Source organism: Bubalus bubalis, chromosome 2 (genome assembly GCF_019923935.1).
Source record: "Bubalus bubalis isolate 160015118507 breed Murrah chromosome 2, NDDB_SH_1, whole genome shotgun sequence".
Taxonomy (NCBI): domain Eukaryota; kingdom Metazoa; phylum Chordata; class Mammalia; order Artiodactyla; family Bovidae; genus Bubalus; species Bubalus bubalis.
Window position 1 is genome coordinate 158,561,668 of NC_059158.1, and position 27,868 is coordinate 158,589,535.

The 27,868-nt window shown below is 43.2% G+C and overlaps 1 protein-coding gene and 1 non-coding gene across 2 annotated transcripts; both read left to right on the forward strand.

Moving 5' to 3' along the window:
* On the forward strand, positions 1-27,721 carry ARPC2 (actin related protein 2/3 complex subunit 2). Its single transcript, XM_006046391.4, has 11 exons — positions 1-161; positions 375-456; positions 8,521-8,555; positions 9,786-9,898; positions 13,910-13,955; positions 16,326-16,512; positions 17,077-17,170; positions 22,526-22,652; positions 24,166-24,266; positions 24,575-24,675; positions 27,267-27,721. Exons 2-11 carry the CDS (start codon positions 383-385, stop codon positions 27,289-27,291), a joined length of 903 nt encoding a protein of 300 aa, XP_006046453.1. The 5' UTR covers positions 1-161; positions 375-382; the 3' UTR covers positions 27,292-27,721.
* LOC112583103 lies at positions 3,235-3,371 on the forward strand. The gene has a single exon (XR_003107450.2). It is a non-coding gene; the product is annotated as a small nucleolar RNA SNORA42/SNORA80 family (small nucleolar RNA).
* Positions 27,722-27,868: the final 147 nt, after the last annotated feature.

Below are 27,868 nucleotides of genomic sequence, written 5' to 3' on the forward strand. Positions count from 1 at the left end.
GCCGCGGGGCCGCGCGTCCGGGCGGCGAGCGGAAGTGGGTGTGAGAGCGGAAGTGGCCGGCTAGAGCCGGGGGCTGGGCGGGGACCGAGCTTGTCGGTGAGGCGGCAGCGGCGGCGGCGGCGGCGGCGGCTCGGCAGGCGGGTTCAGGCTTCAGGGGCCAGGTCGGTCGGGTGGGGGGTATCTCCACAGTCAGTGCGTGCGCAGGCAGCGCGCAGGTTTTCCCCTTCTCCCACCCCGGTCCCTTTCCCCTTCTCCCCTAACCTCCTACCCCACCCAGCCCCCCTCCTCAAGGGGCAGCAGGGCCGCTCCCTCTGTCCTTTCCTCCCTTACCCACCCTCACCCGCCCTTGTTTCTCCTTCCCCTGTCCGGGGCAGCCGCCGCCATGATCCTGCTGGAGGTGAACAACCGCATCATCGAGGAGACGCTCGCGCTCAAGTTCGAGAACGCGGCCGCCGGGTGAGCGCGCGCCTGGGGCCGGTGGGTGGCGGGGGAGGCAGAGTTGACCCCTAATGATCGTTCAGTCCTCCAGACCCAGAGGAGGGAGGTGGGAGACCTGGGCGGGTGTGGGGACTGCCCCGGCGGGGTTAGACGCGGGAGGTGATTGGGCGCGGTGGGGTGAGGGGCAGAGATGCGTGGGGAGAGGCTCAGAGGAGGGATGCGGAAGCAGTGAGTGGACAGGAGTGCGCGTGCCAAAGGTCAGGAGACCTGTGGGATGTGAGGGGAGCCGGAACTCTCCGCTGGAGGATCCCATTGCCCTCTGGAGCGAGCTGGGGACCACTTCCCTCTGTATTCCCCGTCGTTGTTCAGAACCCAAAGAAAGCCTGTTTGGGATTCGGTTGGAAGGAGTTTTCAGGAATTCCCAGCACTGGAGGAGGAAAGAAGGTGCCAGGCCCAGATTCACCACCCATCTTCTCGCTCCCCACCCCATCTTCTCGTCTAAAGGAGCAGAAGACTGAAGGCAGGTCCTGCCTTGCTGCCGGAAAACCCGTTGATCTCTTTAGTTTTACTTCCCTGAACCCTACTGTTAGAGAGACTGATCATTTTGTTACATTTCTCGAGCCAAGTTAATAGTCCCCCCCCCATATCCACACTCCTTTCTTACGGCTCTTCTGAGGTCCTGATTCTTTTTTCCCCACTCACTGTCCTCTATCTGATTATCTTTTAAATCTTTGTACCGTACCCTGGGTCTGTGATTTCTTCTGTAGTCATTCCGGCCCAGATACGCACGTAAAAGCCTCCAGAGTCTATAATAAAGTTCTCAGATAAGACCTGTTTGTTAACCATTGGCCTTTTTAAAAGTGGGCTTTAGGACATGTTTCTAAGGCAGCCTTCGGTGTCAGACACAAGAATCAATAGAAGACGACCTCCTCCCCCAAAGCTGCTTTGCTTTTCTAATATAATATTTAATACATGAACCAAAGAATCGGTTTTAACTTCTAATTTTTGATGGCTTGTGGCTAGTCCCTTTGCCTCATTTCCCCATGTGTGAGGATGGGAACTTCACATCTTGGTTACACAGTTGAGGAAATAGTGCAAACCGTTTCTGGTGAACTGGGAACTAATAATAAAGTAAGTGCTTGGAAAGCCACCGATGGGAGAGGATTGGTAGAGGGAATTTCTAAGTGGACATAATGAACTTGTGGCTTCGAGGCATTAAAAAAAAAATACTTACTACCTGCCTCTTAAACTGAATATATTGTCTCCTATCTCTTTTATAAGGCCACGGGTTTTATCTGTAGTACAAAGCACAGCTTTCCTTGAAGTAACACAGTGAGCAGTAGTGACTGTTTCCTGCCAGGGGCTGCAGTTTTTTGTATTTTAGGCTTACTTCTTGTCTTCCGCCTCACATACCAGTTCCTTTGCATTTTAAATGTTCAAGCGAATCAGCTTAGTGGCTTATTTTGGGTGATTGCTGTGTACTTTTTTGAGCCGTGTAGCACATAGGAGGAAGTTAAATGAACTTCTGCATTTTCACAGCTTATCTCAAGTGAATTCTCAAGTTTAGACTAGTGAAAAATGAGACCTGGGTGGTTATAAGCTGATCTACAAGATAAATCCTGTGCATTTCAAGTGGAAGCCTGCCTTGTAGTGTAGGAGTACGTTCACATCTGCTTGTTTATTAATAACTTGTGACTCTGAAATGTAGCCCATTATTCATAGCTTCAGCTCTTTTCCTTTTAGAACATTACTCTTAAAAAGAGCTCCTAACTATTTCAGCTGGGAGTAAGTAGTCACACAAGTCTGGAAGGCATAATTTAGAACTTCTCCACTTTTTTTTTTTTTTTTTTTTTTTACAAAGTATATGTTGTAACGATGTTGAATCTTAGGGCATGGCAGCAAATTTTGTTTTTTTTCTGGCCTGTCTTCCAGTTGAGATGTGACTTTAAGTTAGTTGACTCAGAACATACTCTGCTGAAAATCACCTTGAAAAGAGACCATGATATTCAACCTAACAGGTAGGGTTTTCCTGAGATTGCAAATGTAACACCTAGAAGAAGCCTAGAAGTTTCTAGGCATACTAGTAAGGTGAGGCAGCAGTAAAACATTTAAGTATTTATCAAGTAGTTAACTATTTATCAAGGTGCATGCCTAGCCAGAACTTTTAGAGAATGATAACTAGTGTGATAATCGTGAACATTTACAGGGTTCTCTCAGTGCTCAGCCCCAAACAGGAACAGGAAAGGAGGGCCTTTCTAAGGGTATGGCAGCATTACAGAGGACCTAAGGGGAGACACATTTTGGGGTGGAGATCAGAGAAAGATTAAAGAAAGGCAGTAGCTCTAAGGAGAAACCTTCGAGATTGGAAAGGCTTGGCCATTGTGGGAACCTGGCTGGGAGAGGTCAGCTCCGCCCTTCTTTTCCCAGTTGGGGAAATGAGGTTCTGTGCAGCCTTCCCCAGAGTGAAACCTCCAGCTTCACAATGCCCAGTGATAGCCAGTAACTACATGTGGCTAGTCAGGTTGAAATAAAAAAGTGAATTAAAATAATAAAGCTCCCCAGTCACACTAGCCACAGTTATGGGACTCAGTTGCCACACGTGGTTAGAAGCAGCCAAATGTGGGCGGCCAGATGTAGGACATTTCCATTATTGCAGAAAGTCCCCTTGGACAGCCCTGTTGCAGCTACTGAAAACGTGAGCATGAGGTAGTCTTAAAAATAGTTTTGCGGTATATATTTCAGAACACAGTAATTTTCCTTTTGAAGTTGATCTTATTTTAAGTGATGCCTCTCAGAGCATGGTAATGGATTTATGGCAGGTCCTCCTCTGTGGGCCTCTCATAGTGTATCCATGCCAGAGTAAATTGCAGCCTCGAACCATTGCTCAGCCTCCTTACTTGTGGGCTGTGAGCACTGAAGGGGGTTGTACAATGTGAAACAAGAAAGAAAAAAAAATGATGCCTCTCAGATTATCTTGCTGGATCTTCTTGCCTGTGACATCCTTCGAAAAGTCTAAATTTCCTTCAGGTAAAGCAGTTCTGTCATAAATCGCTTAAGAATATACTTGGTCATGAAAACCTTTTAACTTGGAGGCAGTTTTGACATAGCCTGAGAGCCATTTCAGGCAAATTACTTCTTTTTTTTCCCACCACACTCCTGGGAAGGTGGCTTATTGAAATGATTCCTGTATCCCCACAAAATGATAATTATTGGTAAATTGTTTTCTCAACAGCCTCCAAACTGAGAGACTGTCACTGATTAAGAAGCTGTGCACAACACTGCAGATGACCTCATGTGCAGGTCTTGTCAACACTTTCCCCCCCCCCCCCCCCCAATCATTTAGGAATTCTTACTTAGGCTCCCAATTAAAAAAGTACTCTGGCAAATTAATTTAATTCTTTTGTTACTGTATACACACCAAGAACCTTTATAGCCTCCAAAGCTAGGCTTGTCAACTTCACTCTAGTCTGGAGTGCAAAATTGAGGAAATGCTGTCAGATGCGAATTGCTGTTGATTTTAAGTGCGTGCTGGCTCCTTGCCACAGCTGTGCATATTGTGGGGAGCTGTGCTTCTGTGAGGGGGAGTGAAGCTCAGTAGGCAAGCCGTGCCAGTTGGGGTGGGCGAGGACTGTGGGAGGAGAAATTTGAGCGAGGAATAAATTAAATCTTGCTGATACCTTCTCATTCCCAAATATGCTGCATATGTCCTCAGGGAGACAGACTGCTGAGAAGTGATTTGGAATTAGGACATTGTTTAAGCATTTAGAAGAAACTGGATGTAGTGGCTGACTTGCTGAGATGATCTGGTTGGTCTTTTTACCGGTCACTGTAGTCACACACTGCTGCCCACTCTGGCTGCCTTGGAACTACTCTGGGCATGAGGGCCCAGCACTGTGTTCCTTTTGTGTGTACCAAACCTGCGACTCTTAGTGGCAGGGTCTATGGTTCTATCATCTTTGTTTCCCCAGAATTCTTACTGTGTGTATAGTCAGCTTAGTACACTTTTGATGAAGCCAAGTAGAATGGTTCTTAGTTTTTTTAGGAGTTTATCCTTCTTCTGACATTGTGTGAATCAGCTTTTAGACCCTGTTGTTTGGAGACATGCCTTAAGAGAGTAGGACCACCTCTTACCTAATATGATCCATTTTTGTAGGCTTTGCTCAAAAAGGATGATGGGAGCCTTAGAGAGGACTTAAAGGAGATTAATCAACAACTTTATGATGAGATCATGAGCAGAATTCAATAATTCCTCTAATTCAGCTCATAGAAACAGTAACTAGAAGGGGATATAAATGCACAACAAGGAACTGGATGTGTTCAGGAGTAAAAACTCCAAAATCCTTAATGAGCAAAGAGGATTGGATAACAGTTGCCAGGAGTTCTTTAGTGACATTTTACAAACTTCCTTAGAAAAAGGAGAGGAAGAAATTTTTTCTAAAAGAATTTAAGAATGGCTCTTGAAACCCATATGAATGAATTGAGTATGTTTTAGTGTCTTGTGCTGTCCTGTCAGTAACCCTGAGGACTTAGCCACCTGGCTTACTGTAGGATTCCAGACATTGCAGCAGTCTGACACTAATATGGTTCTGTTTCTCCTTGTTTTGCTGACCAATTCCCGATTGTTTGACATGGTTTCCTTCCATTTCAGAATGTGCCTGGGTTACAGATAGCAGCTCTGATTTACAATGGACAAAACTGGGGCTCTTGGGAGTTGCTGAGGGAGTAGATGGATTCAGCATTGTGTAGGCACCCTTCCCTGGTGATTCCTGACCTTGTTATGGTATGTCACATCTGGGTGAATGGTCTAGAGATCTGCCACTGGGCTGCCCTAAGGGCTGTGGGATCGTTATCTCAGCGTATCTGTAGCTGAGTCATAAGACCTTTGTTGGGAAACTGCCATGCATGTAGCTTCTCAGTTAGTCCTCACAGCAGCTTTGTGTGGTAGAGGCTTTTAATCTCCATTTTCTAGAAAAGGAACCTTTGGCTTGCCGATGAGTATCATTGCTGTGGCTACAGTAAGCGGCAGAGCATGAGGTAAAGAGTCAGCTCTGAAAGACATGCTTTTTCTGTGATTAAACTTGCTCTCACTGCCTGAAACAACTATTTGCCCTGCCCTTTTGGCCTAGGGGCTTCTGTGGTAGCTCAGATGGTAAAGAATCTGCCTCCAATCCAGGAGACCCAGGTTCGATGCCTGGGTTGGGAAGATCCCCTGGAGAAGGGCATGGCAACCTACTCCGGTATTCTTGCCTGGAGAGTTCAACAGACAGAGGAGTCTGATGGGCTACAGTCCATGGGGTCCCAAAGAGTCAGACTCGACTGAGTGACTAACATTCTTTTGGCCAGTTAAGAGTACACTTGCTCCCAGACCAATCTTATTCCTGTCTGTGGTTGCTTGTGGTTTAGTCGCTAAGTCATGTCTGACTCTTGCAACTCCACGGACTGTAACATACAGGCTCTTCTGTCCATGGGATTTTCCAGGCAAGAATACTGGAGTGAGTTGTCATTTCCTACTTCAGGGGATCTTCCAGACACAGGAATCAAACACCAGTCTCCTTTGCTACCTGTGGTCTCCTGCATTGCAGGCAGACGCTTTACTAGCTGAGCCACCAGGGAAGCCCTTTATTCCCCAATAGCTCTGTGATTTTTAAACCACAAAACACTTGGTCTTGGACTTGAGCCATGGCCCTGTCATGGTATATTTCCCACTCAGCGCAGTCCCCTTGTTGGGGACAGAGTTAGACAGAAGCCTAACCCCCAAGTGACTTCTCAGGAGGACTCCTTCAGCCCAGTGCTCTCCTCAACAGCCTGCCTGTCTTCTCTGCGACCTCTGTGCAGCCATAAATAGCAAACTAAAATATTAATGACAATGATTTGACAAATATTCCCAAGTCAGGCAGCAAACCACTTAGTATAGATCTTAGCGACTTCTCCCAGTGGGGATCAGTGCTCAGGGAACTTTATGACCTAGAGCAATGCAAAATTTCAGAGTCAAAATGTTGGAACCCTAAGGTTTTTTATCTACAGTTGATCTTTTTTTGGTCAGTTGATGAAGTGAGAAAGTGAGGAACTCAGTCCTTCTGTGGCTGACTTAAAGCCTAAAGGTTAAAAAAAACCCAGCCTCCTCCTAAGTGATACAACATGGGCTTTTATAAGCCTCCACCCTGCCTCTTTGGCACAGCCAGCCTTCCTCAGGAAAGTGCGTTTCAGTGCTTCCTCCCGTTGTGCAGCCTCTTAATGTTTCTTTCAAATGAGCCATAGATTAATGTTTCTACTTCTTCCTTTGCTGTTGTTTTTTCTAGAAGTGAGAAATGGTGGTTGGTCATTCCTCGCATTAGTCACCAGGCTACAGTTACAAATGAAAAATCAGAAACAACTTTTAATTTTTATCCAGTTCTTTCCATCATATCCTGAACTCACTGCTTGTCCATTAAATTTTTATCTAGTTCTTTTCATCATATCCTGAACTCACTGCTTGTCCATAAACCCACTTGATGCTTTAATTCTCAGACACCCAAAGTACTTTTCCTAAGTCATATATGGATGGCTTTGAAGAAGCAGGGTGGAACTCAGTATGTGATTTGTATAGGTTGATTTTACAATGGGGCTAGCATATGTTTAATAGAAGCCAGTTTCCTTGAGAGGTATGGTTTAGCTTTGCAGCAGTGTTTTAACAGTCATAAACCATGTTATTTATTCCGTTACTTCCCAGCAACTCTGGAGGGCAGCTCAATCTTGGTTCCTTCTGCAGATGAGGGAGCAGAGATAGTAAAAGAGATACACATTTGATGGTGAGGTCTTGAGCAAGTTAGGCAAGAATAAATGTGAAAGTGTGTATATCGTGTCTGCTGGCCCATAAAACAAAGTGGAATCATTTGAGTTATAGGGTGTTAGCTAATAAAACTATGGAGTCTTCATTGGTTTCCTACCATTGGGTTTTGAGGAGAAGTGAGGAAAGCATTTGAAGTAGCTTTTCACTGGAGGTTAATTGACCATTATTGTTTTTAACTGGATATATGTCATGCTTTCTGGGTTAATAACTCAGCAGCATTTATCAAACAGAAGTCCATGTACCAGGCTCAGCTGGGAATCACATTGAAAGGCATAGACCGTCAGTGCCTCCCAGGAAAAGTTCTTCCATGTCTGTTCTCTTGTTTTATCTTTAGCAGTTGTGTAAGGTAGGTAGGATCATTTGTGTTCTCCCATTTTAAAGATGAGTAGGTGAGAAAATGAAGGAATGCAGGCATTAATTTGTCTGAAAACATGGTCTTGAAGAAAAGGCTGAAGTTGGAAAACAGGTGTCTTGACTGTTCTCAGTGATTTTGCTCTGTTACTTTGTGCTACACTTTGTAAGAAAGTGCAACACTGAAATTTAAAAACAACACCCCACCCCCACCCCCACCCCCACCCCCCGCCAAAAAAAAAGAAAAAAACAACTAGAGTAGAACCAAAGAGGGCTTCACAAAGGAGAATGGTGAGTACTTAGGTGATGTAAGGGAGAGGGAAACACAGTGTAGAAAGACTTACAGATTGTCTTTGAAATGGAATAGGACTGCTTCATTCTGTGGCCTGAACTCATCCTTTCACTTTACGTAAATTTAAACTGTTCTGCTCTCTGTTTAGCAGTTTTCCTGCTGAGAGTGCAACCAAAAGAGGGCATTTTGTGGGTCATATATACAAACGTGTCTATCATGGTCTTAAAGGAGTTAAGAATTGAAGGTGAGCACCAACCATAGCAGAGATTCGAGCTGCAAAACAAGCTTTTATCTGTCCTTCCTTTTTTTCAGTATTCCACCATTAGTAAGTAGAGACTCAGGTGCATGAAAAAATGAATTGTGTACCTGGATCAAGGTTGTCTGATCTTAAATAAAGCTCAGGAGCCTTTTGCAAGTCTCCCTGAAGGCAGGCAGCAATGTCATTACCCTTTTCTTGGCCGTGTTGCACAGCACTCAGGATCTTAGTTCCCTGACCAAGGTGTGAACCTGTGCCCCCTGCATTAGAAGCATGGAGTCTTAACCACTGGACCACCAGTGAAGTCCCAGCAATATAGTTAGCTAACTAAAGGACTTTTATTTCATTTTGCAGAAACAAACCAGAAGCTGTAGAAGTAACATTTGCAGGTAAGTATCCTTTATCTCACCTATTAAGAGAAGGCACAATATAAAAAATAGAAAAGAAAGTTGTTCCTAAAATAAGCTTTGACGTTTGGGCTCCTGTCTCGATTGTCAGATTTTTTTTTCCTGGCTTTTATTTTAGATCATTATTCATGGATTTAGTGAGCTATATAAAGTTGCCTGCTGATATCTTAGAAGTTTGGGTTTAATTTTGTGGTACAAACTAAGGTTTTTTAAATTTGGAAATATTGTGTTTTTATCTTTAGCCATCATCTTAGTTTGCCTAGCACTTAGAGGAGTAGGGAATTACAAAAATAATCGAGATTTGTTCAACAAGTCAGAGAGAGAGGTTACTGCTTTCTTTTCCCTAGAAAGAATTAGGTACTGACACTACTCACTTGCTCTGTGAACTTTGAGGCGTTGGTCACGCTATTTATTAATAAAATGGGAATGCTTGACCAGGTGATCTTGGAAAACTTTTTGTAGCTCTTCTTTTTGCAGCTCTGAAGAGCTCTGACTTGGAGGCCAGGCACCATCCCCTTCCCCTCCTGCTTACTAGCAATGCCAGAGCTCCCTAAAGTAATGACACTCAGCCCCAGGTTTCAAGAACTTAAGAGCTAGCCAAACACACCGTGTGAGCCTTGGGTGAATCCTAATTCAAATAAGACAACAATAATTTTTTAAAATTCTTGAGGTAATATTTCAGTGCTTGACTGGATATTTAATTTTTTTTTTTTTAATTTAGGCATGACAGTGGAATTGGGGTTATGTTTTTTTTAGAGATGTATTCTGAAATATTTATAGGTGAAGTGACGTGATGTGTAGGATTTGCTTCAGAATAAATCATTGGGAAGGGCTGTGTCTATGTGAAAACAAGGTTGGCTATATGTTGATTAATTGTTGAAGCCATGATGAGAATAGGGGTTCGTTGTATATTATGTTTTTATACATGTTTCAAATACATCGCAATAAAGGTTTGTTTGTTTAATTCTTTCAGCACAAAGTGATGATTAAAGTAAAAATAGCTTTGTAATTTTAGAGAAAAGAGATGAGTACTCAATAATTCTCATCTCAGTGTTTCTACTGATTTTCCACGTGGATTTTAAATGAACGTCATTTTACTTACATGCCTACTTGTAAGGGAAACTTCCTTGTGCCCTGCAACAGGTAGGCAGGCACTTTGAGATGTTACTCCCTATTCCCAAGTTAAGCAAGATTATTTGCCTCTCCTGGCAGATTTTGATGGAGTCCTCTATCATATTTCAAATCCTAATGGAGATAAAACAAAAGTGATGGTCAGTATTTCTTTGAAATTCTACAAGGAGCTTCAGGCACATGGTGCTGATGAGGTAAGTTCCACATCACTTTTCCTTGGGAGTCTTGTTTCCTCCTCACCTTTTCCTGGCAATTTGCCACTCCTGGAAGATCTACGGCACTGAGTCATTCACGTTGGCACTGGCCACTCTGGATGGCTTGCTCACCTAACCAGGGGCTCTTGACTTCATTCCCATTAGTCATAAAGAAGGGTGTTTCTCAGAAAGGGTTTTGGTTCTCTGTTTGACTGCTTTTTACACTGAAGAAATAAAGATGTTCTCTAACCATTGAAAACAAAAACAGATTTAGTTCTTAAAAAATGTAGCAAAGAATACTTCTCCTTGACCAATACAAAAATAGCTATGGCAAGACTGAGATGGATTCAGTTCTATTTCTGTTACATTGTGAAGCAGGTATATAACCTCTGGTCTCTTTCAAGTTTACAGGCTTAATTTCTCATTCTAGAAATTTAGGAACAAATCTGCCCTTTACACTTTTTAATTTAATGCTCTTTAGAACTGGCCTCTGTATCTCTTGTTCCTTACGACTGCCTTAGGGGAAATAAGAAAGGGTGTCCATGTGTTCAGAAACTCTTGGTGGCCATGTTTTATTCACTGACTTCTTTCAATAGGTTTGGTTCCTGTTGAACTGTATTTGCTCTGGGGAGAGCCATTTATGGAAGAAAGAAAATGTTATTACACCAGTGTGTGCACGTTGTGGTTGGGTCTCAAAGCAGGAAGTATGACTCAGTTCCTGAATCAGTTTTCAAGTATCTTCTAGTTTGAACAGAGTAGGTTCTCCTTAATGTGGTGAATGAAGATACAGCCATTTCTATTTTCTTTCTGATTGAGAGTAATGGTAGTTTGTTACTTTTTTAAGTTTATGTATTTTTAATTGAATGATAATTACAGTATTGTGTTGGTTTCTGCCATACCTGAGCATGAATCAGCCGTAGGTATACATATGTCCCCTCTTGAACCTCCCTCCCACCCCCTACCCCTTCCCACCCTTCTGCGTTGTTGCAGAGCCCCATTTTGTGTTCCCTGAGTCATACAGCAAATTCCCATTGGCTATCTATTTTATATATAGTAGTGTATATGTTTCCATGCCACTGAGAGTAGTAGCTTTTAACTTATTTAAAATTTATGTGATGAAAGAGCTGTTTAACAAAAGCATATGATCAAAATCTTGATACTAAAAACTAAAATTAATGTTAACCAAGCCATATATTAAGAGCCATACACAGTCACTTCCCTTACTTCTTCATATGCAGTTGGTTTGCCCTGGAAGTTCAAAGGAACAGCTAAAACCTCTGATTTTGCCTCAAGTTCAAGAGAAGAAGAATGGTTTAGAGAATTTGCATTCAGGGTTATTTTACCTGAAAAGAAAGAGCCTCAGGAGAAAGACTTAAGTCTTTGAACGCATTTGAAAGATTACTAATGTAAGTGAGACCGGCTAACTCTTTACCAGATGAAGATCAAGAGGAAATAAATGGCAGTTAAGGTGGCCCTGCTTTAATGAAGTAGAAGACAACTACCTACAAAGAACATTTCTTTGAAATGTTGAACATTTGAACAGATAACTGAAAACCTGTGCAATCATTCCCCCTAGACCTTCCCCTCTCTTTAAAGACGGTGCAGTAAGAACACTCCTTGGGAGGGAGAGAAAGTGTTAAGCTAGATTTCTTAAATCTCTGTTCCAGTCTGCTTTCCTTACAGTGAAACTCCAGAATACATTGCTATTCTTGTAGCTATCACAAGGGTCAGAGAACCACTCAAGTGGGTGGAATAGGTAACATTGGCTGTGTTGCAGCAGAGTGCAGGGTAAATGGCTCCCTGGGTTGGTTAAACAGTGACCAGCGTGTGATAACCACAGGAAGCTTGTTACTTTGTCACAGGCCTTTTTTCAAAGCAGAAAGCCTCAGCTGCCAGGTGGGAAGGTCTGATTTCCTGGTGTCAGGTTGGAAGAGGGGGCACAAAGTGAATCACAGTTAAAAGTGCAAGTGACGTGAACTAGGAAGCGTTGGCTGGTTTCGCCAAGAGGAGGGAGCAGAGGAGTTGAACTTGGTATAATTTTGGTTCTAAGAACCGCTTAGATCTCAGAATATTAACTTAGTATCTTGGGCTTAAACTGAATAACTTGGAACCTAAACTAGGAGCTGTGGTTTCTCCCACATCTGATTTTCCCTTCCTCCAAGTACACATAGTACAGAATTGCAGATGGTTAAAATTACTAATGGGACATGGGTGCTACTTTTTTTTTCCCTGAAATGATTTAGGAGAAGTGGTATATGGGACACCTGAAGTCAATTCTCTGTGCCACCAGTAGATTCTATGACCTTGAACCTCTCCCTTCAGCTCCTCTTCTGTAAGAGATACCTCACAGTGGGTGTGTGGTCACCAAATAGGAACTACGTGTGGCATTCCTTACCTTTTGCCGTTACATAAACAAGTGTGATCACTGATTCATGCTGTGAAGTCCACCCTGCTAATCCAGGTTTTACACGTTGAGACTTTCTTCCAGCTGTAGGATAACGGTTAAATAAATATGTGGAGTACTAAAAAATATTTAAGAATGAAGAGAAAGAATGTACTATATGATAATTCTTTAAAATGGGACATGAAATAAATGGTTTGCTCCTGGTTTGTATATCGTATGTGTTTTAAAAACCTGGAGAGAACACTGAAAATAAGATTAGAAGAAAAGCATTGACGTTTGCTCAGATCTGTTATCTGAGTCCCCAAATGCTGGAGATGGGCTCTGAGACGACAGGAATGGACCAGACATGGCCCTGCTTACATGGGCCTCCACTCTAGTACTGTCTGTTTTCTTAGTGCTTTTCTCTGGCTAGTGAGATTCTTTAAAACACACACACCACTCTTATAATTAAAGCAAGTTTGTGCTCTTGTTCACTTTTAACTTGGTAACTTATCTTAGATTTGAGTACCTCTTTTTTTGGTATCCCAGAAAATACAAAAGGGTCGTTACTAGTATATTTGTGGTGACACCGTTAAAAATTGGAGGCATAGAGACAAAAGCCCACAGCCTGTTACACGAGTGGGGTTAGTATTGATATATGGGCCTCAATTCTGCCTTCTTGTGGAATAATGCTGACTCCTTCCCTCCCTGAGTTCAAGATTTTATTTTTTTTTTTTTTTCAAGATTTTAATGAGACAAATAATAAGACCTGTCTGTGTCTTGCCTCTAAAACATAATAAAGACTATTAAATACCAAGAGGTTATTGAATTCTAGTAACTTTAATTTTTCTCTCTCCAAATAACTGCCTTTCTCCTGCTTAATGTGTCAATAACATTTAAGTCAGAACTGTTCCTTCCCAAATAAAAAGATTGATTCTTAAACCATGTCAGCCTCAGAGCAGTTCCTACCAGGAAGAGCAATCACACCGGCAGAGAAAAAATAAGAAGGTGTAAAAGGGACTCTTGTTTTATCATTTACTCCAAAAAAGCTGGAAAATAGCCAGCTGTAAGGATTGGTTTTGAGAAAAAAACATTTAGAGAGTACACCCTTCTGTGGACCCCCACAGTATAAATAACTGGCTAAGATTGAATTATCCATTGCTTTTTAAAGCATTCAAGATAAGCAGGCTAACCAGAATCAGTTCCTGACAGTTCTGGTTTTACTGTTTCATTCACCTGAGTTAGTGGTTTGGCCTATATTTGGTTGATAACTAACATGATCAATTCTCACTTTAGTTCGGCATTCTTTTACGCTCTTGGAGGAAAAAAAGGGTAATTATGTGCAATATAAGATCTGGAGGAGAACAGACCATATAAAGGGGGTGACCAAGTGCTAACCTTTTGGAGTTAATCGAAGTTCTGTGAGTAATTTGCTTGATAACTCAGATAAATCTTCTTCCCTCCCTGTATCCTATTTCCCATTCGCCTTTTGAAAGTTAGGAAGAATGCTGGCTTAGGAAGAACTTGGCATGCACAGTGCTTTGAAAATAATGAAATTCTCATGGTCTTTGAATTAACACACTTGTTGATATGTATTTGTATAACATACTTGTTTTTCTATTTTCTAGTTATTAAAGAGGGTGTACGGAAGTTACTTGGTAAATCCAGAATCGGGTATGTAGTAATGTGAATGGCTATGGAATGACTTGGAAAGAGATTCGTCCTGTTTGTGCTATGCCTTTTTTAGCCAACGGATTTTGTTTAAATGTTACTTATTTATGAATATTTCTGCATGAGTTCAGGTCCCACTTCAGCTGTCTCCATAAACATAGCTTTTAAGGGGCTTTGCGTTGTCCAGTAATGGATACACGTTATTGGTGTAGTCACACAGAGAGTTGATGTATGCTGTTTTTAACATTTATTGGGTAAGATCTAATGACTCTTTGTTAATGTTTCAGCCAGAGGGCCACCTTTGTTTGCCCGTAGTGATTAACATGCCTTTTGAGAAGATTAAGCCAATATTGATTCTCCCTCCCAGCTCCCAGTAACACCTTTGTACACTGCACATTTGGAGAAGGAAAAGGAATATTCACAGCTATTTTCACATTTTCAAATAGAAATTTCAGCCCCTGTAATCCATTCTTCTAATCAGTGATCTGTGCCTCCTTGATTAGAAGAGCTATATTATACAGCTTTAAAGGAAGCTTAAAGAGGAAAAAAACTGAACAGTATTTTTATCCCTACGATTAAGTAGTAGTTTCGAATTCTGAGGCATCTACAGCCAGATCCCATAGTGAGGACCAAGTTGTAAGATTGCTTGAATGTAATATTTATTACTCAGATCCTATGACTGGTACCTTGACTTAAATCTTTCTAAAAAGGAAAGTGTATCTGTCTCTTTTTAACAGTGGTTACTTAAAAAAAAAGGCACCTCACTTGCTCATTAGAATACCTTCCCTTGACTTGTATCTGCTGTTCTGAAAAACAAAGTATCTAATAAAGAAAAGTGCCTTCGAAATGTAACTTGTTACTTGGAGTGTTTGTCTATGAGAACTTTGTACTCCATAAAGAATACTGAAATTTATTATTCCCCAAATTGATGGTACAAACATATCTCAGAAATAAAAGCCAAAAGATAAATAATAGTGTAGGCTCTAAGAAGAATCGGGGAATTTCAGAAAGAAAACTAACTAGAGCAGAAAAAGCATAAAGGAACCCTTGGCTGTGCTTGTCACCACTCAGATCCTAAAATCTATCAGAACAAGCAGAGTGTGACCTGGATTTTTCTCTATGGGTTTATCTAGACAAGTTTGGAAAACTCGGCTGGCCATACTAGATTTTACTTTTCTTCATTCACATCATGTTCTCTTCATATATTGGAAGCCATACTTAAGTCTGGCTTCAGTTATAGTTTTATTTAGTTTGTTTTATTTGGCTTCTTAAAACTAACAAACCCCAGCTTTAAATATTTTCTTCTTCTTTTTTTTTTAATCTAATCTTGTGGTCCATTTGTTTATCTGGTTTCCAGGTACCCAAAATGGAAGGCTGATTGATATTATTTAATATTGGAGTGCCAAGAATGTGCTAAACCCTGTCTAGAACAGAGATTTAGATAGCCAGTTGATGCTCTCAGTGAGGATAGATCCAACAAAACACAGACCTCAGGAATGCTCTTGGAAAAATACTAAATGGTAACAAAGTATAAAGGTCTAAGAAACTCAGAAATGTGAAGTCTATACAGTTCTGGTAAAATTATTCCCATCATCTGTTTAGAATATGAAATGATCCTCAGTGATGGACAGATATTTTTGCAAAATCATTTACAGGCTTTTGGGCAGGTGTAAGTCATTGAATTACATAATAAAGCATCCTAGACACTTGGCTTCTTTGAACCTTTTTTTCCCTCTAAAGTGAGAATAACTGTATCTGGCCTATTTCATACAACTCATATGGTGATTAAATGAAGTAAAATGTTTTAAAACACTTGGAAAATTTTACAGTGTACACAAATAAATTTTTTGAGGTGTATTCAGATTTTTTTTCCCTTTTAGGTTTTTGCCATATTTCCATTCTCAGGGCTTACAGTGGCATGCTGACAGGTATATTTTTTCATCAAAAAGCAACCAAGCTGCTCACCATGTTGGCACTTGGCATGATAAACCGTCAGAGAAAAATATGAAACTCATTAATAGGTTGTTAGCATATTCAGCCCGCTTTCACAATTATGTCTGGAACATTAAATTTCTAAAAGTTCCAGGATTATGACTTCCTCCCATTCCTTATTTGTAATCAGTCATCTTTGATACAGATTTAGATTTTTGCATGGTATCTGTTAATTAGCTATATATATATTTACAGTAATTTTACAAGAATTAACGGTTTTATTTCACTTCATTTGCCCTTTGAGGAAGATGGGAGTGGATTGCATTCTCCTTAGGTTAAAAGTATGGACACTGAGACAAAATCAAATGCCTTTTGAACCCAAAAAGCTTTTTTTTTTTTTTTTTAAATATACCTACTGGGTGTTTTTTTTGCCCCCTCCAGGATACAATGTCTCTTTGCTGTACGACCTTGAAAATTTGCCTGCATCCAAGGATTCCATCGTGCACCAGGCTGGCATGTTGAAACGAAACTGTTTTGCCTCTGTCTTTGAGAAATACTTCCAGTTCCAAGAAGAGGGCAAGGAAGGAGAGAACAGGGCAGTTATCCATTATAGGGATGATGAGACCATGTGAGTATAGAGAGAATTTGGTCCTAAAACTTGGTTGTGGCTGTCACATGTGCTTACCAAAAGATATTCAGCTAAGTCAGACCTTAGACTATATTGTGTGAAGCCCCCCAAAGTGTCTTTCTCATAAAATTCTTTAACCCAGGATATAGATGGTGTGGCGAAGGAGAAGGCCACTTCTCCTTGTCTATAGAAAGTTGGCAAAAGATAAAAAGAGAATCCAGCACTTCTTTAAGACACTAACATTTTGAGTCCCCTTCTGTAATTTAGCTAAGTAATCAGGAGGCAGAGCGTGACTATAGGTTCTAAGAAATATTTTTTAAAGTGGGGTTCTGAGAATCAACTAACTCTGGACTCCATTTGGGTGCTTTTCATCTCTTGCCTCATGTAAAGTTTGCATTTATTGTCCTGACTTCGTGGCCATAATTATTCAGTCTCACTAGCACACCTTGTATTATGAATTAAAAGGTTTATGATGGCTTTACCCTCCTGCTTCACTTGTAGATCAAGTTCTTGACAAAACCCTGTTCTGATTCTGTACTTACTCGTGAGTTTTGTTCCCCTCAGGTATGTTGAGTCAAAAAAAGACAGAGTCACAGTAGTCTTCAGCACAGTGTTTAAGGATGACGACGATGTGGTCATTGGAAAGGTGTTCATGCAGGTATGGAGCAGACATCTTGGGGCAGAGAGTAGGGGGACCATGGCCTAGTGACTTACACCTTGGCATCAAAGAGACTTCCCTTGTGGTCCAGTGGCTAAGATTACTCACTCCCAATGCAGGGGGGCCCAGGTTCGATCCCTGGTCAGGGAGCTAGATCCCACGTGCCACAACTAAGACCCAGCACAGCTAAATAATAAATAAGTCAATATTTTTTAAAAAAGGTAAGAACTGGCAGCCCTATTGATGTTGAAACTTGATTTAGTTAAACAGTCCCCCATCAAACTCACTGATTTTTTTTTTCCTTAGTGGTTTTAGCCCTTTTGCAGGACTGAACTAGAGTTGGTTCAGACAGTAACGAATCTACCTGCAGTGTGGGAGACCTGGGTTCAATCCCTGAGTTGGGAAGATCCCCTGAAAGAGGAGCCCCTGGAGTGGCAGCCCACTCTAGTATTCTTGACTGGAGAATCCCCATGGACAGAGGATATAGTAACAAAATGACTGAATATGAAGCATGCTTCCTGCCATGGGGTCTTTGATTTAAAGCTTGGTCCTGTTTCCTGCCCGCTTAAGTTTTCTTAAAGCTTCTAGCAAGGTCTGTTGGCTTGGCTTATTAGTCCTAAAGTCTTTTCAGAATGGAGTCTGGAGAAAATTCTTAGGTGGTAGGTAATGCATTAATAGTGTAGAGTTGTCAAACTGGCAGTGAAGAGAATGGGCCTGCGTTTGGCTGAGGTGCCCACGGAGCGCCCTCAGAAGCAACTCATCCACTAGAAGAGTAGTGGGGGTTAGCAGAACATTTTGTAATTGGATTTCTGGTGTGGTTGGACTCGAGTCTGACACAATAAAACCACTGTGGCTTTGTCATGCTGTCTGCTAACCAGTTGCTGGCTTTAGGACATGAGCTCTCACTGGTGAAGTGGTATCCTGACTGGTTTCTTATGAGACAGCTCAGCATTCAAAGTCTAGTACAGAAGTTAAATTAAAAAAAAACAACTTTGTTCATTCTGTTCTTTGGCAGGGTAATGAAGTTTAAGAATTCCAGGACAGAACCTCTTTTGCCAGGTTGAGTTGAAAAATAATTGTGCTTAATATAGTGAGAATACTTTATGTGTAGGCATTCTGAGTGGCTAGGGAAATCTTCAAAAGGGATATTCTCCATTTGACCATCTGTAGTGGCTTTTTGTGTTAAGCTAATTTAATCAGAAACTAATTTTTTAGTCCCCATGCAGAAAAATTGGAATATTGACACAACATTTGAGAGTACTAAGCTTTCAAAAGTGTATGGTTGTGCACATACCTAAGACATATGTATGTCTTACGTCCTAAATGTAAACCTCAGACAGGCATTTCATGTGTTTTTATGCAGAATTGACAGGGGAATTAAATGCAGTAGCTCAGAAATTGGGCTAAATCCAGACTGACAACCTAATTTTAAAACCTATGAAGTATATATTTAGATTTGGCTGGTTTTTTTTACCAGTCTTCTTCCATTTTATTCCAGACAACATCTTAACTTATTTTTATACTTTAAACAGATCTTGTCTTGGAGAGTGTACTGGAGATTTGTTCCTTAGAAGAATTTTGAGTATTCTTTTTTGCATGTGAACTTAAACGCTCTCCCTCAGAGTCCATGTGATGGGACACTTGTCTAAAAGGGAAAAGAACATTTGCATTTTTGTACCGGCAGTGTCTCCAGTGAGTGACAGGCCTGGCCCCATGTGAAAAGGCAATGCCCAGGAAGCCGTCTGCCCTTCCTGCCTCTCCAGACTCAGAGGCAGTAGTAATTTAACTTGAAATGACCTTAGTAACATGGACTTATTTTGCTGGTTTTCCCCTCCAAAATAAATCAAGCACTGTCCTAGGCCTAGTTACTTTAAATTTCTGGGAAAAAGGAGGACGGTGGATGCCTAGCCTAGAATGCTGTGACCTGGGGAGGCTGGTCGTGGTCACTTGTCTGCCTGCCGTGGGTCCTCGTTTCCTGTGCCGACATGCACCTCCAGCCTAGTCAGAATGCCATCCCTCCGTTGTCATTTGGCAGGCTAACTTGGAGGGATGCTTATTGCTGTCATTTGGAAAAAGACAGGGAGGGGCCATTCCCCACTCTTATGGATATGCTAGTGCTCAGCTTTGAAGGCATATGAGCTGTGAGCATCAGAGAAAACCTGGTAGATGTTATCGTTTCAACACTCATTACGTGAAAAGCAATAGTTACCCTTTCGGAGATTGGTGAACTAAAATTGTTTATATTACTAGATCTTCAAGTTAGTTCAGTAGGTAAGAGAAATTAAGTGGAAGCCACTGGCTACTATATGTTCAGGGACAAGACAAAAGCAGTTTTCCTCGTAGGCAGTAGTGAAGATGTCATTTTGAGGATCCTTGCTGCCTGTATACATGTGGGATTATACCTGTGGGATATTTTCCTGAACTGAGGACCCTGAGGCGAAGTGAATAATTTTAGTAGCATTGCCCAACCCCTTCTCCACAGAGGTTATGCCATTTCCCTCCCACCTCCAGTGCATGAGTGTCTATTTTCCCAAAGTGGTGTTGAACTTTTGGATTTCTGCCAGTCTGACAAGTTAAAAATGGTGTCTGCCTTCTCTTATGAACAAGGTCAAACTTTTTTTTTTTTAACGCTGAAGGCTATTTTGTCTTTTCTTATGAGATGTCTCTTGATGGCCCCTACCCATTTTTCTATTGGGTTATTGATCTTCTTGGTTTCTTCATGTACTTGGGAGACTGGCCCTTTTTCTCTGATAAGAATTGCAGATTTTTTTTTCCCAGTTAGTCATTAGACTTCTTGGGTTGTTTTTGTTGTTTGGTTTTCCCTCATGTAGAACTTTATTTTCATGTAGTGAAATTGATCAACCTCTATGGCTTCTAGATTTTGAGTCATAGTTAGAAACACCTTCCCTACTGAAAGGTTGTAAAGAAATCTACCTGCATTATTTTCCTGGTGTTTTTATACTTTGATATTTTATGTGTAAATCTTACTACTTACGTGTAGTTTCTCTTGGTGCCTGATATGAAAGGCGGAGCCATCTTTTTCCTAAGTGACTACTGCCTTCCCAGTGGCAGCTACACTGCTGGCTGAGACGCTGCCTTTATCATATACTTAATTTCTGTATATATTTGGGTTTATTCTGAGCTTCTGTGGCCAGTTGTGCTTTGATGGAAGAAAGAAATGATATTGTGATGCCCCAAAGAGAAAAAAAGGAAGAAAAAAGAGGCAGTATTGCTGATACATATGTAACAAAGACTCTAAGGCAAAAAGCTGCTGGGTTGGTGGGTTTACTGGCTTTTAAGTGTTGTGTAAGAGAGAAAAACCAAGGAGAAACAAAGGCAGGAGATTGCCTAAATTACAGCCCGGAGTCAGTATATTGTTAACCAACTCTGAAATGTATCACTCTCCATGTACAAAACTGAGAAATGCTGCCAAGTCACCACGGGTTTACAGATACTCCATCTGGTTGTGAACGCCAGCCACATGTACCAGTGAACTGGAGCGTTCAAGAAACTTATGAAACACAAGAAAGTGCTGGCAGGCAGTTTTTATCTGTTCTCCCCGCCGGGGGCTAAAAGAGGGAAACTGATAGAAATTAGAGAAGGTCCCAGCCCAGTTGCAGAATGAAAGGTATTTTCTAGAGGAGGGCAATTTCAGCAGCTTTGCTTTAAGGATTTTCGTTTTGAATTATCTTGAATCCTTCCCTCCCTCTTCAGATATTTTTCCTTTGGGGATCAAAGTTCAGAGGGGAGCTCACCTAACCCAGTGATGTTATTTCCCACCAACCTTTGGAAGCTACACAAGGAGTTCAGAAGGCAGGGGCTGAAACAGACGAGCTCCCCGACTGGGCATTAGACCGCCTCAGGTAGTATTCTTCCTTCACACATCTGCTGCTGAGGGCTTGCCCATCAGTGTGTATCCTCCTGCTGCGGGTGAAATGCAGTCCCTGCTCCTTCTCATACAGTGTGCTGACACTGTCAGCTAGGGAAGTGGTACTTTCTTTCTCATTCTTGTGCTAGACAGTCTCTTTTAAGGGCAGAGGACTAGATACAGAGATGAATAAAAGAATCCTTGACTTGAGGAGCTTAAAACCTGGTAGGGAAGCCAGATGCATTCATGAATAGTGAAATATCACAGTAGAGGTTTGCAGAAAAGCTGTGGGAACCCCCACAGGAGAGCAACTAGCTGTGCCCAGGCTGTTGGAGAGAGCGTTATATCTGGACAGCAGTAGAAAGAACGTTGTAGACTAAAGGGCTGTATAACTTGCTCTCAGTACTCTCAGAAAACTCAGGGACCTTGGAAAACTTTTGATTCCATCCTTCTGTCCTTCAGAGAGTATAAACCCTAGGTTTTACTGGCGTTGCTGGAAAGTCCAGTCCTGTTATTAAGATCTGAGTTGAAACGGGGATGCCTTGTATCACTTACCTGTTTATACAGGAATGTATGGATTGGGAAAGCTTGAGACGTGGGGGTTAGGACAGGGAAGAATGGCTTTGTTTTCACATCCTTAGGCATTTTTCTGTGGTTTGCTGGGGGTGGATACATTTTGTCAAGGGTGAGCTCTTACTTGAGCTCCACTTGATATCTTAATCAAATTTCCTGAAAAATACAACCTCCTTTCATATTAAATCAAAAGAAACTAATAAACTGTCATCCTTATCCTGAACGTAATCTGGTTCTCTGAGTGCTTTGCAATTTGTTATCTGTTTAGCCTCAGAAGTAATTTTATCATGCATATTTTTCCAAAACAAAAGAAGAGGATTAATAGTGCTTTTCTTTGCCTTTGAAGATCGGACTTGTTAAGTACTTCGTGATCTCTCCTCTTTGAATCTGAAGTGCACTGATGGCAGCCAACACTGGTAATATTTCACGTTGTGCTGTGCTGAGTCGCTCAGTCATGTCTGACCCTCTTCGACCCCATGGACGGTAGCCCACCGGGCTCCTCTGTCCATGGGGATTCTCCAGGCAAGAATACTGGAGTGGGTTGCCATGCCCTCCTCCAGGGGAATCTTCCCAACCCAGGGACTGAACCCAGGTCTCCTGCATTGCAGGTGGATTCTTTACCATCTGAGCCACCAGGGAAGCCCAAGAGTACTGGAGTGGGTAGCCTATCCCTTTTCCAGGGGATCTTCCCGAGCCTGGAATCGAATCCACCTGCATTGCAGGTGGATTCTTTACCAGCTGAGCTACCAGGGAAGACCAGTATTTCACATTAGGTGTCATTTATTTTTAGCCTCTGCCAGTCAGAGAGCTCAGAGGTCACATCCACAGGGCAAACCCCAGAGCATAGGTTGCTGTTCTTGCTGTTCATCTCACACCAGATTCTCTTCTGGTTGCTTTTTGCTTCATCCTGGCAGGAGTTCAAAGAAGGACGCAGAGCCAGCCACACAGCCCCACAGGTCCTCTTCAGCCACAGGGAACCTCCCCTAGAGCTGAAAGATACCGATGCCGCCGTGGGTGACAACATCGGCTACATTACCTTCGGTGAGCTGGGCAGGGTTGCCGCATTTGCACACCTTGGTGGGTTCATACTGCAGTTGAAATGGGGCTGAGTGGCAAAAGCAGGTGTGCCAGAGTGTTCCTGTTGCCGGTGCCATGACTGTAGGAGGCATGTCATGGGGCACTAATACAAGTCATGTGCTATTTTTATTTTTATACAGTAATCATTTTCCTTTTTTTCCCTGTTTTATCTAAATCCTCAGGAAAAAAAAAAGGGGTAGCCTAGTGTGAAGTAGGAGGGGTTAGGGCCACATAAGCACTGCTAAGCAGCTGGTTGGGGTTCTCTGTCCTTTGGCGCCTGTTGGGTTTTTTTGCTCATTGGACCAGAGCTCTACCCGAGATTCACTTACCCACTTTCCCTCTGGAAAGATTCATATCCACCCCTCTCACAGTTTGCTTCAGCCTAGTGAGCTGGTTCATTGATAACAGCTGACAATTTAGAATCGCAGCTCATGCACACACTGACCCTGACAGCACTAAAATGTCCCCTTTTCTGAAGTTCTTTAAGTCACCAGAGTGCTGAAGATGCATCAGTTTATTGGAGATAAGCGGGTTGATGAACCAGGTTTCCTTAAGTCTAGTCTACATGTTTTTTTGGTGGGGTGGGGGGGCACATTACTCTCTCTGAGGTTGGGACAGCCTGTTACAGTTTAATTAGCAATGTCTCTCTTTGTGGTACATAAACTGATGGTGAACTTACAGTCATTAGCATCTCAGGACCTCTGCAGTATAGTTATCTCCTGGCCTGGCGCTCTTTTCTCTTGAGGGCAAGTTGACACACAGTGGTCCCACCCTTTCTTAGGAGGCATTTCAGTTCGTTTCAACAAAACCTGATACTCAAGGACTTTGCAGATGCTGAGATCACTGAGAAGTGTAGATGCAGAAGATAGAGGGGATTCCCAGGAGCCAGAGGGAGAGGCGTGCAGGTCTGCCCAGGTGTGAAGCTGAGTGACTGACTGCTCAGGACTTCATGGGGCCAGGCAGTGGCAGGGGCTTTTCTCAGCCCCCAGCCAAAGCAACTCATCCTGCCATTCCTCCTCAGGAGTGCTCAGGTTCTTTCCCTTCCTGTTTGGTGTTCACCACAGACTACATGATCCTGTCTGGATCTAGTTTCTCTGAACGCTTACTCTGCTTCAGCACCAAGGGCCTACAACAGGCAGGCTTTGTTCTCTAATCCCCATTGCTCCAGAGTCCACCCAGGTAGCCAGGTGTGTCATTTTCTAGAGAGACTTCTGAGAATCAGGAGCTAGTAGATTTCGCAGTGCACAGCCGGAGAATCCAGACCCAGAATGAATGCCAGGACCAAGCCCTTTGCCGAGGGAGCCCTGGTTTTTGGCCATGGTCTCCTCCATTTGCACTCCCTGGCAGAAAACCCTAATGAAACAAGTGGACGGTCCCAAAGCAGGGCGAGATGGGAGCTGCCGGTAGGCTGCTGGTCTTTCCACCCTTTGGCATTGGTGTAATTAGACCTTGACACCCTGTCTGTGCCCCCACCCAGTGCTGTTCCCTCGCCACACCAACGCCAGCGCTCGAGACAACACCATCAACCTGATCCACACGTTCCGGGACTACCTGCACTACCACATCAAGTGCTCGAAGGTGAGTGAGAGCAGCCACAGCACCGGTGCTCCGGGCCATTCTCTCCACCAGAGCTCATGGCATCAAGTGCTCTCTGGTCCGGGCTGTTGCTAGGAACTCTACAGAGATGGTTCTAGAGGCTTTGAATCATGGCCTTTCTCCATCTCTCTCACTCCATAGCAGAGAGGTGAATATATGCTTCCTTGCACAGCCCTATGTCAACCCCAGGGTGGATGTTCCCAGACCTTTCTGATAATTTCCACTACTTAGAGCAAAGCTGTCTTTCTGGAACATGACTCTGCTTCAGTACCCATTGTGTTTGCCTCCAGGCCTATATTCACACACGTATGCGGGCAAAAACATCCGACTTCCTCAAGGTGCTGAACCGTGCACGCCCAGATGCCGAGAAAAAGGAAATGAAAACAATCACGTGAGTAGCACCATTCTGCAGCAGGACTGCCTTCCTCTCCTAAGCTTACCAAGGAGGTCATGGGTGTCGGTGACCCAGGTGTCTGTGCAGTGGCTGCAGGTGAGACGGGCAGTGGGGCGCCTATAGCTGCCTGGCAGACTAAAGATGAGATAAACAGGTTTTCACGTCTGAATGGGCCTCTTTGTTTCCACATCTCTGTGATCGAGTAGAGTGGCTGCTAGAAAGAAACACAGACCTTTTTACCAAGATGAACTATGTTTTCTTTGGGTCTGAGTTGAGAGGCCTATCTTAACTGTCTTGATGTTTTCTTGTAGAAATGGAATAATCTGCTTGAGGACATGTAGTTGCATAAATAGGCCTGGAACTGTTCCAAAGCATTCTTTTTCCTGGTCCGAGTCTTGGCAGGAATTTTGCCTAAAGAGGAGGTCAACTTTATCTGAGATAGAGATGATGAGGAGATCCCTAAAGGGTGCAAGACACTGTCTGCAGTAGAGCAGCATGGTCGAGGGCCTGGGGGTTTGGTTCTGTGTCAGATGCCAAACCTTGGGACCCCCTCTGGTAAGGTTTAGGCCATCCTGTTCTCCAAGTAGAGTAATGGGTGCTGGTCTCCTATCACTTGTTCCCATTGAATTAAACGTCTTGAGGTGAACTAAGCCTTTCCACAACCCACACAGCCATTTCCAGCACCCACACTCTTGGGATAACCTTCTATAGGTATGTTGTGCCTAGGCCTTCAGGCTCCTTCCCTTGGCCTCTTCTACCAAGCTAGTTTTTGCTGCCATTTAACAAGATGAGAGAGGGTCTGACTCTTGGGTGCCTGGGCAGAATGCTTTTAATCTCAGAAGCATCAGACACTTATACAGAGCAGTGTAAGTCACCCCTGCCTTCTATACTTGAGAGGCTGCCTGTCTCACTAGGAAATTGATACCAAAGACCTTTCTCTAGAATAGCTCTTCCCACTGCCCAGAGCCAGCAGAGTGTTCAGTCCACAGCTGGATCCTCTGCTTAGAGAGAAGTGCCCAGGTGCCATTGGCAACACAGTGGCAGCATCATTCCTTCTACTATGCAGCTTTGTGGCACAGCCTAAAATGGGCAGAACTCGAAAGGTGGGGAGGCGGGAAAGGTGGGGGGCACGTGCTTTTGCTGCCCTGCAGACTCATACTTCTATCATGGAGTTGACAAGTCTCCCTTTCCTTTCCCTGCTTGCTTCTCTCACTCATACCATTTTGGTGACCCTGAATGTGAGGCAGCCAATTTTGTGCCACTTTCAGGGCCCCGTTCAGTAGAGGCTAGGAGGTGAGCCAGCAGCCAATACAGCAGAAGGCAGCCTGACCCACCAGCCTGTCGCCCACCAAATGGGGGGCTGGGTGTCATAAATAGTCAGGAACTTCTGTCGCCTTCAGCCCTGTAACTGCCTGTCCGTTGAGGAGAAGCACCCACCAGGCAACCACTACCCAGTGTCTCCCCCACAGGGCTTCTCCCCTGGTTCCGTCACACAGCTCAGCAGCCTGGAGTGGGGGGTTACTGCAAAGCAGATGCAGTGGAAGGCAGGAACAACTCCCTGTCCTGATGGGGGACTAAGAAAAGATGAGTCCTTGAAATGAGCCAGTCGTCCATAAACTTCCTTCCTGGAACTTAGGGAGAGCAGCTTTGCCTTTTTCCATCCTGTGACCTCTCTTTGGCAGAGGTGAGTCCCAGAAAGGAGAAGCAGGAGGTAAACAACCCTGAAAACCAGATTGAGTTCCCAAAGCTAAGCAGGAGAAGCCAGGACCCCTCTTCTGCTCTGGCTTCTTAGAACCTGGACCAGCATGAAGCAGGGTGGCAACCCTTCTGTGATCAGAAGCCAGCCATCAGCACCCCACAGAACTCTGCCGGAATTGAGCTTTCTACTGGGGAATGGATAACAAAATATTTTAGCTTCATCTGTGGTAGGGTAAGACATTCCAGAGAGGAAAAATCTTAGTTCCCATAGTCCTCTGCTCTAGCTTCCATCCAGGCTTCTGTGCCAGATAGGTACCCTCCATCTTTAGGAACCATTCCCAAAGTTGGCCTTTTTAGAATGCTGGGTAGGACAGGACACCCCAGCTCAGGAGCCTAAAGCGAGGCAAGTGTTTTGTGACTGAGTGTAGTCACCGTATGACAACACAAAACACGCTTAAACTTGGAAAGTTTGGAGGGTTGCTTCTTCTGACACTCTGGCCCCATTGGGAAAGATTTAAGGAACTGCTGTCTGCTAGGCTGAAAAAGTATAAGCTGTGTTAGGAGGACCCCAAATTATTTTACTCAGAAGAGGGTTGAGACCAGTCTAAAAGGCAGGTAGATCTAGGCCATCCAGAAATTGTGGGCAGGTGATTCTCCTGTCTAACTTGGTATATTTACTGTCCTCATGGGCTTATTACTTGGTACCCTGAAGTATTCAATAGGAAGAAAGAGCTGATGGGTTGTTTCTGTGAAAGCCGGGCCTTAACCCTTGCCTGGAGTTCCCGAATACCTCTGCTTGAGAAACATGGACGCCATCTCTAGTGCAGAGCATGGAGTGGATGGGAAGGGGAGCAGAAACGAACCTTCACACTTAATCTCTGCTTTTGAAGGGGGAAGACGTTTTCATCCCGCTAACTCTTGGGAACAGGAAGAGGAAGCGGCTGGCAACTGAAGGCTGGAACACTTGCTACTGGATAATCGTAGCTTTTAATGTTGCACCTCTTCAGGTTCTTAAGGGATTCTCAGTTTTGGTTCCATTTTGTACACGTTTGGAAAATAATCTGCAAAAACGAGCTGAGCTTGCAAGGACTTCATGGTTCCCAAGAATTAAAAGAAAAAAAAGAATTCTACTTGATCAACTTAATTCCTTTTCTTTATTTTCCCTCCCTCACTCCCCTTTCCTGCCCCTTCTTTTCCAAGCTGTTTTGCTTTGCAATATGTTACTGGTAATGAGTTGCAGGATAATGCAATCTTAACTTGTTTTCTCTTAAGTATTTGAGTTCAAAACTCCTGTATCTAAAGAAATACGGTTGGGGTCATTAATAAAGAAAATCTTTCTATCTTACATGAGAATTCACTTGGTTTCTGGACTGGGAGTCCAAAAAAAAAAAAGGGATGAAGGATACATCAGTACTGCCCTTGAACCTGCAAACATGCGCTGGAGAAGCTCAGGTTCAGGAGCCCCCCACCCCCACCCTCCCTGTAGAGGGGA